Source organism: Bison bison, unplaced genomic scaffold (genome assembly GCF_000754665.1).
Source record: "Bison bison bison isolate TAMUID 2011002044 unplaced genomic scaffold, Bison_UMD1.0 scf7180017864197, whole genome shotgun sequence".
Taxonomy (NCBI): domain Eukaryota; kingdom Metazoa; phylum Chordata; class Mammalia; order Artiodactyla; family Bovidae; genus Bison; species Bison bison.
Window position 1 is genome coordinate 931,503 of NW_011494769.1, and position 16,291 is coordinate 947,793.

Consider the following 16,291-nt stretch of genomic DNA (forward strand, 5'->3'; position numbering starts at 1 on the left):
TTTTTCACTCTCCTCTTTCACTTTCATCAAGAGGCTTTTTAGTTCCTCTTCACTTTCTGCCATAAGGGTGGTGTCATCTGCATATCTGAGGTTATTGATATTTCTCCCGGCAATCTTGATTTAAGCTTGTGCTTCTTCCAGCCCAGGGTTTCTCATGATGTACTCTGCATAGAAGTTAAATAAGCATGGTGACAATATACAGCCATGACATACTCCCTTTCCTATTTGGAACCAGTCTGTTATTCCATGTCCAGTTCTAACTGTTGCTTTCTGACCTGCATACAGGTTTCTCAAGAGGCCTCAGCAAACCTTGCCATAATTATCTCATTCTTAAGAGCTCTTGTTTTTCCATTAAAAATCAATCTTTCCTGCGTCAACTGTTTCTTTTTCAGTTAGTTTAACATCTGGAAAATACTGCAATCATTTGAATAAATTCCAAGAGATTTCTATGGATTTGTGAAAACCAGGAATTAATTGAAATGCTGAGTTAGACAACTTAACTTCAAAAGTATCCATATCCTTATTGGATAAAGATACAAATGAAGGGACTTCCCTGGTGGCCAAGGGGTTAAGAATCTGCCTTTCAGTGCAGGGGACATGGGTTCAATCCTTGGTCAGCGAACTAAGATCCCACTTGCTGAGAAGCAACTAAGCCCGCATGCCACACTAGAGAGAGCCCATGTGCTGCAATGAAAAGATCCCACGTGCGGCAACTAAGGCCTGACACAGCTGAGAAAACAAAGATACTAACAGATCTCACCTTTCTGAGATACACATTAACTGGGACAAAACTGACCGTATTGAATTGTGACTCTGGCACCCTCATCCCACCCTCTCAGAGTTTACTCCTGGCTTCTGTGCCAGTCTGAGACTCAGCCAGTAAAAAGATGAAGAGTAGCCTTCATGGTGGATGTTCTTCACACAGCAGTGCTTTGATGCCATCAGAAACCAAGCTTCCAAGCTTTATTTATACCACAGCACCAGGGGCCTTCCTGAGGAAGGATGGCTGGGAGAGTTTCTGTCCAGTGTGCTCCCTCGGTTGAAAACCACCACCAGGATGAGCAACTGTGTCCTTGTGGTGAAGGACATTGTCTTTTATCTTCCTTATTTTAAGAGGCTGCGAGCCTAGAAGTTGCCATTGGAACATTTGTTAAGAGCATCTGTAGGCAAGCTGAAATCGTAGTCTGAGCCTATATTTAAAACATATAGAGACTATAGAGTTGGGATCAGTATTATCCAGAAACTGAAGGGAGTCTGTGGTTAATCACTGGATATAAAGCGTGTGCTTAGCAAGTGCTTAGGGCAATGTAATGAGAAGTCTATTTGAATAAAAGAGTCCATTTCATGTAACATTCATGTTGTAAAAGGTCATTTGATAAAGTACATCAGCTCTAAAACGTGAGTAAAGATTTGAAACTAGAAAATTGGAATTGTGAGACTGCTTTTGTACATTCTGTTTCATAAAACCGTTCCCATCTGCAAGAAGCAATCTCTACCTGAGGAGAGTATTCATGACTCCAGATGATTCTGAAGGGTTCTACATCCACATTTAAACAATATGCTTGTTTTTCCAACTGCCTGTAATGAGGTGGCATGGGGGTTGGGTAGGGGTGAGAGCGGTCTCAGAGCCACAGAAAGGGCTGAGTTCAAATACCCAGTCTTTACCTGCTGTGATTTCATTAAAAAGTCAGCTTCTATGTCCACAAAATGGGGAAAGTAATGCTCCCAGTGATGCTGTCAAGAGGTTTTTTAAGGTATGGTTATTATTCCCTAGAGAAGGAAATGGCAACTCACTCCAGTAACCTTGCCGGGATAGTCCCACGGACAGTGGAGCTTGATGGGTTACAGTCCATGGGGTTACAAAGAATCAGACATGACTGAGCGACTGAGCACAGCAAATTATTATTCCCATGATTTTGACAAGACAATGACTTACGTCCTGTGTACCTCTCGAGAGGCAGTTGCACATAGCAGGAAAGGGTGTTTCTAGAACCAGGCTCCCTGGGCTTGAGTCCTGGTGCTGCCACTTACTGTGTGAGCTTGGGCAAGTCACTTACCTTTGTGAACTCAGGTTCCTCATCTATCTAATGAAAATAATAATGTCCAGGGGTGACTGTGAGTTTTGAATGAATTATTCCATAAGAGTAACTGGAAGAGCCTGACACAGTGCAACCTACAATAAATGCTATTTCTATTGCTCGTGTAACTCCAGACACTTCCATTACTAGGTTAATAGGAGATAAGCTTACTAGCATATTGTTGGGATAGTATGTCCTTTATAATATTAGGTAAAAACAACAGTACAGAGAATCATAGCATTGAGGACTGAGTCCAGGAAAGTGACTTGAAAATTGAGTTACTGAAAAATCAGTAAATCTTACTGAAAGACCATGCTCTAAACAGGCACTTTCAAATACATTTAAAATGTACTGGATGCTTTTGGCACAACCAACAGGCATGTGATCCTGTAGAAAGGAGAAGCAAATATGACACGGAGAGTTTTTCTAAATCACTTTAACTGCTTTGCCAGATATTAGGAACTCTGAGTAATCCTAGAGACCACCTATTGGGACAGTCTGGGAAGACTTGCAGCTTCTGTAAGTCTGAAGAAAACCCCTGACTTACAGGCTCAGGACCGTTGGAAGGTCCCAGAGGGCTTGGAAAGGCCATTCCAAGCCTAGCAATTTTAAGATGAAGGAAAAAGCCACTTAATCACATGCCACACATCTTCAAATGAACCTAAGGATGTGTTACTGCAGGCTTTTATTTCTTCTGATGAGTCATGTAGACAATTGGAAACACTGACGCTCAGCATTTCCATCGCCCCAGGCACCGCAGAGTTTGGTGTTATAATGTAAACACAAATACTCAGGCATTTGGAAACAGAGAAGATCCAGATACATCAAAACTGTGGTGTCCTACAGCTAACTTCTTGAATCCTCTACATATAGCACTGTGGTTGGAAAAGTCCAAGTCACAGTGGGCTGTGTTTTGATAGATGAACCAATACCCTGGAGCTCGTCCTAGTAGGGATGCAGGAGCCCTCTCATCAAATTGTCCTGATGAGTCAGAAGTGCTAAGGAATCAGCAAAGAATTTTATCCCATTCATTTACTTTCTGTATCATTTTATCTCTTGAGAAGGTGAATTCCTTTGCTTATTCAAAATTTTCAAGGGGAAAATTTACAACAAGGGAAGAGGGGGTGTGATTTCCTCCTACGAAATTGCTCCCTAATCAGTGATGTACTGTATGGCTGTGTATGTGTATGTGTACATGTGTGTGCATGATCAGTCATGTCCAACTTTTTGTGACTCCCATGGACTGTAGCCCGCCAGGCCCCTCTGTCCATGGAATTTCCCAGGCAAGAATACTGTATTGGGTTGCCATTTCCTACTCCAAGGGATCTTCCCAACCCAGGGGTTGAATCCCCATATCTTGCATCTCCTGCATTGGCAGACAAATTCTTTACCACTGAACCACCTAGGAAGCCCTACTATATAGGCTCAGTTCAGTTCAGTTGCTCAGTCATGTCCCACTCTTTGTGACCCCATGAATCGCAGCAAGCCAGGCCTCCCTGTCCATCACCAACTCCTGGAGTTCACTCAAACTCACATCCATCGAGTTGGTGATGCCATCCAGCCATCTCATCCTCTGTCATCCCCTTTTCCTCCTGCCCCTAATCCCTCCCAACATCAGAGTCTTTTCCAATGAGTCAACTCTTCGCATGAGGTGGCCAAAGTACTGGAGTTTCAGCTTTAGCATCATTCCTTCCAAAGAACACCTAGGACTGATCTCCATTAGAATGGACTGGTTGGAGAGAGCCAAATTCACCCCCAACTGCAGTTCTGAAAGGCTACATATGTAAAGGCTGTATCAGGAGAGGGAAAGTGATGCGAGGACAAGAAAAGAGCCGTTCCTATGAAAGGATATTCACAGTGGCTGGGCTGACTCAGGAGCCTGTAGGGAGGGTTGGGCAGGGTTCAAATGGGGGATATTTGTACAGCTGATGATTGAAAGAAACTTCATAGGCTTGGTGAAGACCTATGGAGGCTGCCCTCCTCCTATACAGAGGAAAAACTCATTCATATTTCCCAGGATGTCACTTTGAGACCTTCTTCCCCATTCAGCATGGAACCTGGGCTCTGTTTCCTCTCAGGATGGAGCTAATCTCATGGTCTCGAGGGAGGTACCCGGAACTCTGCACTTGATCTCTATGATAGTTGACTTCACAGACAATGCAAGTAGGTAAGAGATATTTATTTTGTATTTAGTGTGTGTCAAGAACTTCACATCCTTCATCTCATTTAAATTTCCTAAAAGTCTTGTATCATCTTCATTTCATCTGAGGAAACCAAGTATCTGGGAGGTTAAGTAATTTGCCTGATGTCAAAAAAACCAAGTAAGTGAAGAGCTGGGATTCAAACCCAGGGATAACTCCAAAGTCACACTGCTGCTTCTTAAATTTCTCTATTGACAAAAGTATTAAGGGCTCTGCCATCCTTTCCAACTTCAGCAACATCCTTTGTGCTTTAATAAGTAGTAAAGTCCAGCTCAAGGCTGTGGCTTAATTTATGCATATAGATAAGTTTAAAGGTAATAGACCATCCACACTGTGGCAAATAGCATTATTTTGTTCTTTTTATGGCCGAGTAATATTCCATTGTACATATGTACTACATCTTCTTTATTCATTTATCTGGCAATGGATATTTAAGTTGCTTCCATGCCCTAGATATTGTAAAATACGTTACTATGAACAGTGGGGTGCATGTACCTTTTTGAATTATGGTTTTCTCTGGGAATATGCCCAGTAGTGGGATCACTGGGTCATATGGTAGTTCTAATTTTAGTTTTTTTAAGGAACCTCCATACTGTTCTCCCTAGTGACAGTACCAATTTACATTCCCATCAATAGTATAAGAAGGTTCCCTTTTCTTCACACCCTTTTCAGTATTTGTTTGTGGATTTTTTGAGGATGGCTACTCTGACTGGTGTGAGGTGATACCTCATTGCAGTTTTGACTTGCTTTTCCCTAATAACTGTGATGTTGAACATCTTTTCATTTGCCTTTGGCCATTTGTTTGTCTTCTTTGGAGAAATGTCAATTTAGATATTCCACTCATCTTTTGATTGGATTATTCATTCTTTTGATATTGAGCTGAATAAGCTGTTTGTATATTTTGGAGATTAATCCCTTCTTGGTTGCTTCACTTACAAACATTTTCCCATTCCTAGAGATTGTCACACTGAGCGAAGTAAGTCAGACAGAGAAAGACAAATACATGATGTCACTTATAAGTGGAATCTGAAAAAAAAAGGGTACCAATGAACTTGTTTACAAACCAGAAGTAGAGGCGCAGATGTAGAAAACAAACTTATGGTTACCAGGGGATTGGGGGGCGGAGAGATAAATTGGGAGATTGGGATTGATATGTATACATTACTATATACAAAATAGATAACTAATAAGAATACGCTGTGTAGCACAGAGAACTCTACTCAGTACTCTGTAACAGTTTATATGGAAAAACACTCTAAAAAAACCCCAAGTGAATATATGTATAGCTGATTCACTTCACTGTGCCCTTGAAACTAACTTAACACTGTAAATCAACTATACTCCAATAAGAAACACAGGCAGTGGACCCAGGCATTTACATCTCAAGAAAGGAAGAAAAATGGTCAGACCAGTATCCACCATTTCTCCCTAGCCACCCTCTATTCTCTCCTGTAGTAAGTCGGAGCATCACTTCCATTTCATTTCTCCATCAACTATTAGACCTTTTCATCAGACAGTCCAAATTCACTGCTGTCCTGGTGGGAGTCATTAACAGAAACCTTATTTCTTCCACTGGTGCACATGCTGACATATTTACCTGTTTTGCCTTCTGCAAGATAAATGTTACCTGGGCACAAGTTGGAGAATTCAGAATGATGCCCAGACCCAAGGAAGCTTTGCATTTTAGTGAGCATAAAAGATGCCAATTTTATGGATGCTGGTTTCTTGACATCTCACCAGATGCTGAAGATTGAGTGATGAAGACCCCCAAAATGCTCCTAGGTGAAGTTATATTACTATGTGGGTAATATTCACCTGGCTTTCGGTCTTGACTGGATAAGAAGGAAAAAGGGAGCATTGTACATTCCTGGAATGACACACAATAGGATGGATTGATCCTACAACAGGATGGACGTCCAGGTCCTAAAATGCACTGACAGCAGTGCTTTCTGGATGTGCAATTTGTGGGTTCTCTGCCTCCTGACTCACTGTTGCATTTATTTTGCAAATTTTCATAAAGGGATATGTCAAGTGCCCCATGGAGGGCTGTGAAATCTGGAAAAGATGGAATAAATGTTTTTTTGTTTTTTTTTTTGAGAATGGTTGGTTTTTCTTTGAAACTAGGGGCCAATCTGCTCCATCTAAGGGTCTTGGTAGACTTCATATTGCCTCAGTCAATCCAGAGTTCTCCATGAGTGAAGCCTGGGATCCAGGGAGGGCTTCCCAGGTAGTGAGGGGTAATGAATCCATCTGCCAATGCAGGAGGTGCAAGAGATGCAAATTTGACCCCTGGGTTGGGAAGATCCCCTGGAGTAGGAAATGGCAACCCACTCCAGTATTCTTGCCTGAAGAATTCCATGGACAGAGGAGCCTGATGGGCTACAGTCCATGTGACTGCAGAGAGTTGGACACAACTGAGCGCATGCACCTGGGATCCAGAGAATATGCTCGGGTTGTGGTGAAGAGAGGGCAGGAAGTGAGCAGCAACCAGCAGGCAGTGGGCAACACTTTTCTCTCATCAACCCCACTCATCCCCCTACAGGTTCAATTTTACTAAACTCAGGAGCTGTAAGTATATGAGAATAGTGATTTTTTGTTTTCAAATCACTTCCCCAGAGATAACTTTCTGAGATCCTTATGCCATCTGATGATAACCTAAGCTAAAGGTTACTACAACTGTATGACCACAGAAACCATGCCTCTACAGTGGGGCTCTGTGAATCCAGAGAAGACCCACCTTCACCCCTCATGAAATGGAAAGTTAAACTGTGAGGATAAGAGAACAAGACATTCACTTCACTCTATCATCCTGCCATTTTGTACCCACTTTTGTCTGCAACACACTGTCCCCTGGGATACACAAAACACAGAATCAGGCAATTTCTTCTTATAAATGATCCCAGATACATATATAAACAAACATATTTGCATCATTCCTAAGAGGTAAAAAAATGTTTATACTGAATATAAAATAGCACAAATATTAAAAAATATTGATCAGTTGAAAGTAAAGATCAACTGTAAGAAACATGTCACTAGGACCTGAGCTATTGGTTTTAGCTGGAAGCTAAAAGGAGGAGGAGAATGTGATGGATTTTGTAGTTCTCGGTTACAAATGAAAATACATAGGTCTGCCTTGTACATACAAACTTTCCCCTTGTACTGGATTTACAGAGGATTGTATGTCCTGGTTCCTTATGCAAGAGGCACACAGCACAATGCTTACCTAAGAAATTTCTATAAGGAACACTATACCTCCAGTTCCAGTTTTGCAAAAGATACAGATAAGACAAGCTGTAGATAGGAGAGGGGAGGGGTAGAGCCTCTGCTGTGGGTAAAAGTATGAGGGTTAGTCTTACATTTCCACCCATTCAGAAGCCAACTCACTTCTCCACAGGCAACCACCACGGACATTTCTGGGGAAAGTGTAACTGTATATTTAAAAAGGAAGTTTTGAAATCTTTTAAGAGATTAGCAACTACCATGTGTCAGGTACAGATCCAGACACCTTATAAGGTGTATGACAAGGCGGCATGTTACAGCCACCAGATGACAGACTTGTAGTCAGATATGGAGGCTTCTCTGCGTGACTGCGAGTAAGTTAACTAAACATCTTTGTGTTCAGTTTCCATGTCTGTAGTATGAGATCAATATTATCCACTGTAGGGGGTCATTGTAAGGATAAAATGAGAGGAAAAAAGTACAAAAGATATGCAGCTTACTGCAAAGTCAATAAATGCTCAGTCTTTTTCTCCTTTCCTGTTGGCCCATGTAACCTTGACAAATCCATGCAATTAGGATTGTAAAGCAGCAGACACTGAGCTTGAGAAAAGTTAAGGGATCTGTAGTAGATGATGTAACTGAAGTACAGACTCGTGGTTTAAAAGAGGACAGTCTCAGGCTTCTCTGGTGGCTCAGTGGTAAAGAATCCACCTGTCAGTGCAGGAGACGTGGGTACGATCACTGGTCCGGGAAGATCCCATAGGCCTTGGAGCAACTTAGCCTCAACTACTGAGTAGTTGCCACTACTCAACTCAGTAGCTGCCACAACTACTGAAGCTGTGCTCTAGAGCCTGGGAACTGCAGCTACTGAGCCTTAGTGCCACAACTAAGCTACTGAAGCCCATGCACCCTAGAGCCTGTGATCTGCAGAAGACAAGCCACCACAATGAGAAGCCTGTGCACCACAGCCAGAGAGCAGCCCCCACCTGTCACACAACTGGATAAAACCCCATGCAGCAACGCAGACCCAGCACAGCTAACAAACACATAAAATCATATATACAAAAGACCCAGCACAGCCAACAAACACATAAAATCATACATACAAAAAAGCAGGGCAGTCTCATTTCAGATGTGGTGCTCTTCCTACTTAACCATCTAATTAGTTGAGACTTGAGCCTGTATCATTTCAACAAGAAGTAACCATTTCCATTTGAACAATCAGGGGCTGAAGCCCCGGCAAGGTGCTCACCTGACCAAAGGTGAAGTCCATCAAAGCCATAGGAGTATAGGTCATCACCAACACCATTGCCCCCCCATCCTTCTCCGCCTCCAGGGTAAGGAGCGTAGCCAGAGGAAGAGGCCCAGCCCACCCGCAGATGCGTGGGCTCTGCTGTGAGGAAGGGGTCCACCTGGTCGATGATAAGCTCGAAGTACCACTTCTTGTACTGTGCTGAGCCTTCAGCAACTCCCAGGAAGATGTTTGGCCGAATACTGAAATTAAACATGAGACAGGTGGCACCTACAGACTCTTAAGAAATAGGAAAGCAAACTGAACCAGACCATAGGAGGCACGGGCCCAATTAAACCAAAAAGTGAACGCGACAGTCGCTCAGTCATGTCTGACTCTTTGCGACCCTATGGGATCTGCAAAGCCCACCAGGATCCTCTGTCCATGGGATTCTCCAGGTAAGAATATTGGAGTGGGTTGCCATTCTCTTCTCCAGGGCATCTTCACAATCCAGGGTCTCCTGCATTGCAGGTGGATTCTTTATGGTTTGAGCCACCAGGAAAGCCCAATTAAACTGAGAGCAAGGGCAATTTCATGATTTTTGTCTTGTTCTAAAGCAGAATAATCTTCAAGCCTCCAACACTTGATCAAGTTCTTAGTGGGAGATGTCAGGACAACATTAATTCCATTATAAAATATAAAAGATATATGTTCCAATATTCAAGGCAGCACACATTTACTGAGTGCCAACCATAGGTAAAGATGCTGAAAACATCATGTAGAGTTGTATGATTGCAAACTCTTCTTTCTTTCTATAAGTGTAAGAAATGACTTACTCAGGTTCCATCTTCTGGTAAATTGATTTAAGCTTTTCCCCATAGGCATTATTAATAATAATGGCCTCTTAAAAGCATTAAGAAGTCACTATTAGAAATAATCCAGACAAATACTGCATAGTATCGCTTACACATGGAATCTAAAAAAAATAGTCCAACTCCTAGAAAGGGAGAAATGAAAAGCAGTTCTGGACAGCAGGGGCAGGGGGATAGCGAGAAGTTGATAAAAGGGCACAAACTTTCACTTATCAGATGAGTAAAGTCTGAGGATATAACATGGTGACTTTGTTGATAATGGGCTTCCCATCATGGCTTAGTGAGTAAAGAATCCTCCTGCAATGCAGGAGATGCCTGTTCAACCCCTGGGTTGGGAAGATCCCCTGGAAGAGGGCACAGCAACCTACTCCAATATTCTTGCCTGGAAAATCCTCATGGACAGAGGAGACTGGTGGGCTAACGTCCATGGGGTCACATGGGGACACGACTGAAGTGACTGAGCATGCAGGCACGCACAGTTGATAACACTGTATTATAAAACTGAAATTCACTAAGAGAGTAGGACTCACATGTTCTCATTTAAAAATGGTAAATGTGTGAAGTGATGGAAGTGTTAATTAACTTCATGGGGAGAGAGAATCCTTTCATAATATTTATATGTGTTGAATCATCACATTGTATACTTTACATATCTTACACTTTTGTTTGTCAATTATACCTCAATAAAGCTGAAAAAAATTCAACCTCTATGACAAAAAAGGTGGGGGGCAGATACATCAGTATTAGGCAACCCTGTTAAGAAATAGAGATTCTAATGTATCCAGAAAAAAATGGTTAAAAGCTTGGGAGTTTTAACCGGTGCATGCTCACTTGGAGTTTTTCTTCTCGGAATCCTACTCTTAGAGGTCCACTGTCCTGGGATAAGACTGTGTCCATTTTGGGTGGGCAAGGGAAGAACCAGACTGATACCCAGAAGAAAGCCTGTGTGATGTCCACAGACCCAAACCTGCTCTGCACTTTGGAGGGGACGTCATTTTCTCACGTTGCAGAGTAGGGAGGGAGCCCAAGTGGAGAGCTGCTGAAGTTGCTCCCTAGTCCAGGTCCAGTGAGTTCATGACGCCCAGGGTTCTTCATGAGCCCATTCTGGACTTCACAGATGGCCCTGGGGGTAAATGGCCAAGTGCCAGAGGATAAAAGAAACCATGGTCTCAACATGGGACATCCACGCTATCAAAAGATTTAAAAAAAAATGTTGGTATATCAAAAGAAAATATGTTATGAAGAAGGTATAAGATATGCATTCATGTTTAAAATAAAACATGGTAGATCACTCCCTTAGGCCAAATTCTTTAGTCCTCAGGTGGTATATTTACTCCATGGGGAGAAGTTTGAGAAATTCAGCTGAAGGGGTTGGAGTACAAGGCCCTAAAAGATGTGCATATTTGCTGGTCTTATCTTATGTGGTCACATCAGAATGGAGATGATGGGTAAGTGGCTTTGGAGTTGAGATCAGCACTCTTTCTTTCCTTTCTGGGGACAAGATGGGCATTTGCAATGATGGTGGTGGCCTTACCTTGTTACGTCATTAATCAGCCGCGTCTGCAGGAGCAGGTTTCTCCGGGGCAGCAAGTTGTCACAGATGAGATTCTGGTTGGCTCTCACTGCGACCCCATCGCAGAGACAGAGGGAACACAGCACATCCAGAACCTGCAGCAGGACACACCCCAGCCAACCTTAGGACCCGAGGGGGGTGCATAGTGGGCAGGACCTGACAGCCACAGCACAGGAAGGAAGCCCGCCTCACGAAGGTGAGGGCCAAGGTGACAGGTGTGAGCACCTGTTCAGAGTCAAGGAAGCCACACCTGCCTCACCAGACATGAGTGAGTGATGCCCAGGTGCCTGCTGGCCCTTGGGGAAATGAATTTGGGTTCCTTTCTAGCTACTCTGCTCTAGTCTTGTGACCCATCCCTCCAAACTAGGCACGCCACCTGTGGTCACTGTTCTGTTAAAGAGGGTAAGAGTCTGAGCTCTGAAGATAGCCTGTCTAGGTTTCTTTTCCAGCGAGGTCCAGGACTAGGGTGAGGTGAGGCAACAACTTCCTCTCAGGGTAGGTGCTGGGAGGGCCCCCATGGACCTCAGGCTGAAGCACGTGCTCCTGCCTGGGCTTGGGGGCCCTCTGCACAAGGTCAGCAGGCACTCACACAGGGCTTCCTGAAGGACACTCAGATTCCCATCTGGCTAAAGTCCCTTGCTTGTGGCAGGCTTGGGATCCTCGCATGGGTCGGGTAGAGGGGACGACAGGGAAGATTCCGAGTGCTGGTCTTCTGCTATGATACCATGAAAGCTCACTAAGATATCCCTATCTTCCTAGAAATACCTATTCAGAAACATTTCACCTGCTTTTTTCCCCCCGTAGAGTGAGAGTAAACCATAAGAGCGAGCAAACCAGGCAGACCCTGAATCTACCAGATCCACCACGAGCTGTGCCTAAACCACCTCATATGCCAGCTGCCAGGGAAGTGGGAACAGCCTCTGGCCACCTCTCCCACGCACTGGCCTGCCCGCCCAGTCTCCTTGTGCTGAATCCTCATTCATCCGTATTTCATGTTCCTAACGTGGCAGAGCAAACATGCTGGGCCAGGCACTGCTCCTCCCTGTCTCCCCCATGGGGAGGAGTGTGCAAACGGCAGTGGATGAATAACAGCCAGGACCGTGGCAGGCTGCGCTGATAAGGAGGGGGTAGCCCCAGTTCAGTCTTACAAAGTGGCCACCGGAGACTCCATGCTTAGTGGGGTTGGATAGCTTCACGTTGTTGATGGGATTTGTATCCATAATTCTCACAAATCAGTTTTCTACCTGGCTCGCTGAATGTCAACTTCATTCCAAATAAATACAGAGCACATTAATGGGACAGGCCGAAAAGAACTGCAAAGGTGGTTTTATGGAGGACTCTCACCATTACCACTCCATGAAACATTTGACCGTGGCACTGGAAATCCAGAGGATAATTTGTCCCTCTAAGAAAAGAGCCCATAGATGGCCAGGAAATTAAATACTTATCATCCAGCCTAGCACACATTTTCATCTGTTTTGCCTTGAAGTGACGGCTGTAGGAGCCTTGCTGTCAAGCCGGAAGGAAAGTAGAGCTTAATCCACATACAATAGGATCAGGGAGGAGAAAAAAGGCTCTGAAAAGCACATAGCCTAATGGGATAGTACATCACCTACAAATAAACGATGCCATCAAGAATGTGCTGACAGTGTTCAGGCTTTATTTTACCAGGCGTTTCTTGGGGTCATGCACCCTAACATTCACTGCAGCGCTGTTTACAACAGCCAGGATGTGGAAGCAACCTAGGTGTCCATCCACAGATGAATGGATAAAGAAGATGTGGCATGCATACACACACACACACAATGGAATACTATTGAGCCATAAAAAGAATGAAACATTGCCATTTGCAATGGACTTAGAGATTGTCATACTGAGTGAAGTTAAGTCAGATAGAGAAAGACAAATATCATATGATATCACTCATATGTGGAATCTAATTTTAAAAATGATATAAGTGAACTTATTTACAAAACAGAAATAGACTCAGATTTCAAAAACAAACTTATCGTTACCAAAGGAGAAACGTTGTATGGGGGGATAAATTTGAAGCTGGGGATTAACACATGTACAGTATTGTATATAAAACAGACAACCAACAAGGACCTACTGTATAGCACAGGGAACTCTACTCAATATTCTGTAACAAGCTATGTGTGAAAAGAATTTGAAAAAGAACTAATACATGTATAACTGAATCACTTTTGCTGTACACCTGAAACTAACACAACATTGTAAATCAACTATATCCCAATAAATTTTTCTTGAAAAGTGAAGGGCATGTAGATGGGTCAGTCCACCCTGGGGAAATGCAAACACAGTCCTTAGGGGTCATCTGTACTTCCTGATGGAGATGAAGCATCTCAGTGACCTCTGGGGTGCTTGTTGGCTGTGGCGGGTACTTCCCAGTGGTCACCAGACTCTGCCTCCTTCTCGTCCTATGCACAGAGCCTACACTTCCCAGGCACATCTGCAGTGTTGTGGAGTCATGTGACTGAGTTCTGGCCAGTGGAAAGTGGGTGGATGTGATGTCCACTGCTTTCAGGGCTGGCCCCTATACTCTCCCTTTCCAGTGGGATGTGGAGATCCAAGGAAGGATTACCAATCCCAAGGGTTTCCTTACTCCAAGTGAGATCCTGCAGCACTGGAATCATGTAGGAACTTGCCAGAAATACAGATGCTCAGACTTACCCCCAGAAACCTATCAGATCAGAGCCTTCAGTTTGACACAATTCTCAAGAGATTCACAAGCACATAAAATCTGTGAAGTCCTGTCCTAGGGGACAGTGAGGCTGCTAGATGGAAGAAAAGTGTGTCTCTGAATGACCACACAGCATGGAGCCCTCCCACTGGCCAGCCTCAGACAGTAACTTCACCATGAGAATCTGGGGTTATCTGTCTTGGAATTAGGCTTCTCTAATCTAACAGAAGCAGAAGATATTAAGAAGAAGCGGCAAGAATACACAGAAGAACTATACAAAAAAAGAGCTCCATGACCCAGATAATCATGATGGTGTGATCACTCACCTAGAGCCAGACATCCTAGAATGTGAAGTCAAGTGGGCCTTAGAAAGCATCACTACGAACAAAGTTAGTGGAGGTGATGGAATTCCAGTTGAGCTATTCCAAATCCTGACAGATGATGCTATGAAAGTGCTGCACTCAATATGCCAGCAAATTTGGAAAACTCAGCAGTGGCCACAGGACTGGAAAAGGTCAGTTTTCATTCCAATCCCAAAGAAAGGCAATGCCAAAGAATGCTCAAAGTACTGCACAATTGCACTCATGTCACACGCTAGTAAAGTAATGCTCAAAATTCTCCAAGCCAGGCTTCAGCAATACGTGAACCGTGAACTTCCAGGTGTTTAAGCTGGTTTTAGAAAAGGCAGAGGAACCAGAGATCAAATTGCCAACATCCATTGGATCACTGAAAAAGCAAGAGAGTTCCAGAAAAACATCTATTTCTGCTTTATTGACTATGCCAAAGCCTTTGACTGTGTGGATCACAATAAACTGTGGAAAATTCTGAAAGAGATGGGAATACCAGACCACCTGACCTGCCTCTTGAGAAACCTGTATGCAGATCAGGAAGCAACAGTTAGAACTGGACATGGAACAACAGACTGGTTCCAAATTGGAAAAGGAGTACGTCAAGGCTGTGTATTGTCACCCTGCTTATTTAACTTATATGCAGAGTACATCATGAGCAATCCCGGGCTGGAAGAAGCACAAGCTTAAATCAAGATTGCTGGGAGAAATACCAATAACCTCAGATATGCAGATGACACCATGCTTATGGCAAAAAGTGAAGAGGAACTAAAAAGCCTCTTGATAAAAGTGAAAAAGGAGAGTGAAAAAGTTGGCTTAAAGCTCAACATTCAGAAAACTAAGATCACGGCATCTGGTCCTATCACTTCATGGCAAACAGATGGGGAAACAGTGGAAACAGTGTCAGACTTTATTTTTTTGGGCTCCAAAATCACTGCAGATGGTGACTGCAGCCATGAAATTAAAAGTTGCTTACTCCTTGGAAGGAAAATTATGACCAACCTAGACAGCGTGTTAAAAAGCAGAGATATTACTTTGCCAACAAAGGTCCATCTAGTCAAGGCTATGGTTTTTCCAGTGGTTATGTATGGATGTGAGAGTTGGACTGTGAAAAAGACTGAGCACCAAAGAATCGATGCTTTTGAATTGTGGTGTTGGAGAAGACTCTTGAGAGTCCCTTGGACTGCAAGGAGATCCAACCAGTCAATCTTAAAGGAGACCAATCCTGGGTGTTCACTGGAAGGACTGATGCTAAAGCTGAAACTCCAATACTTTGGCCACCTGATGTGAAGAGCTGACTCACTGGAAAAGACCCTGATGCTGGGAGGGATTGGGGGCAGGAGGAGAAGGGGACGACAGAGGATGAGATGGCTGGATGGCATCACTGACTCGATGGATGTGAGTTTGAGTGAACTCCGGGAGTTGGTGATGGACAGGGAGGCCTGGAGTGCTGTGATTCATGGGGTTGCAGAGCCAGACATGACTAAGCAACTGAACTGAACTGAAATGAATCTATACACTGGTCCAACTTGAGAATTTCCCTGGCCCACTCTGTGAAATTCATTTGCTGCTTAATTGTAAAGCCATTTTCACCACTGACACCACATTTCATCCAAGATCTTTCCTTGCACATTTAATCTCCATTAGTCAACTACCCCAAACACAGGCTCACGTGGGAATTCTGATTTAAAGGTAAGAAAGAGGCATTGCATATCCATGGAAATAGCATTTGGCTCTTGCATTTTGTCCTCAGCTTTCTATTAAAATAGCTTTATTTTTTAAAATACAAAAGGTACTTAATGTGGTGAATTTTTATTTGATAAATGAGTGCTTTCTCTCTGCAGAACAGATTCTGTTCTCCCTGTGGTGTGAACTGAGTGGTTTGGAGCATTTCTATCTTGCCTTGACTGCCTGGGATCTCAGAGGTGATTTTGTGGAGCTATTACAGCAAGTCTGTGGGAGTTAATGGTTTCCTTACCTTGGTACTCTTCTGTGCCATGCCCACCCCACCTACCTGTTAGGGCTAACATCTCAGTTCTGATTTACACTTTCTCAGGACCAATGAT

The 16,291-nt window shown here is 43.5% G+C and overlaps 1 protein-coding gene across 1 annotated transcript in view; it reads right to left on the minus strand.

Moving 5' to 3' along the window:
* The window catches only part of RYR3 (ryanodine receptor 3), a 567,299-nt gene that overhangs the window by 240,895 nt on the left and 310,113 nt on the right, over positions 1-16,291 (minus strand). Inside the window, exons 17-18 of the mRNA XM_010844173.1 lie at positions 11,139-11,272; positions 8,754-8,995 (exon numbers count right to left, since the gene is read on the minus strand). Of these exons, the coding sequence (XP_010842475.1) occupies positions 8,754-8,995; positions 11,139-11,272 (376 nt within the window). The remainder of the gene's footprint in view (positions 1-8,753; positions 8,996-11,138; positions 11,273-16,291) is intronic.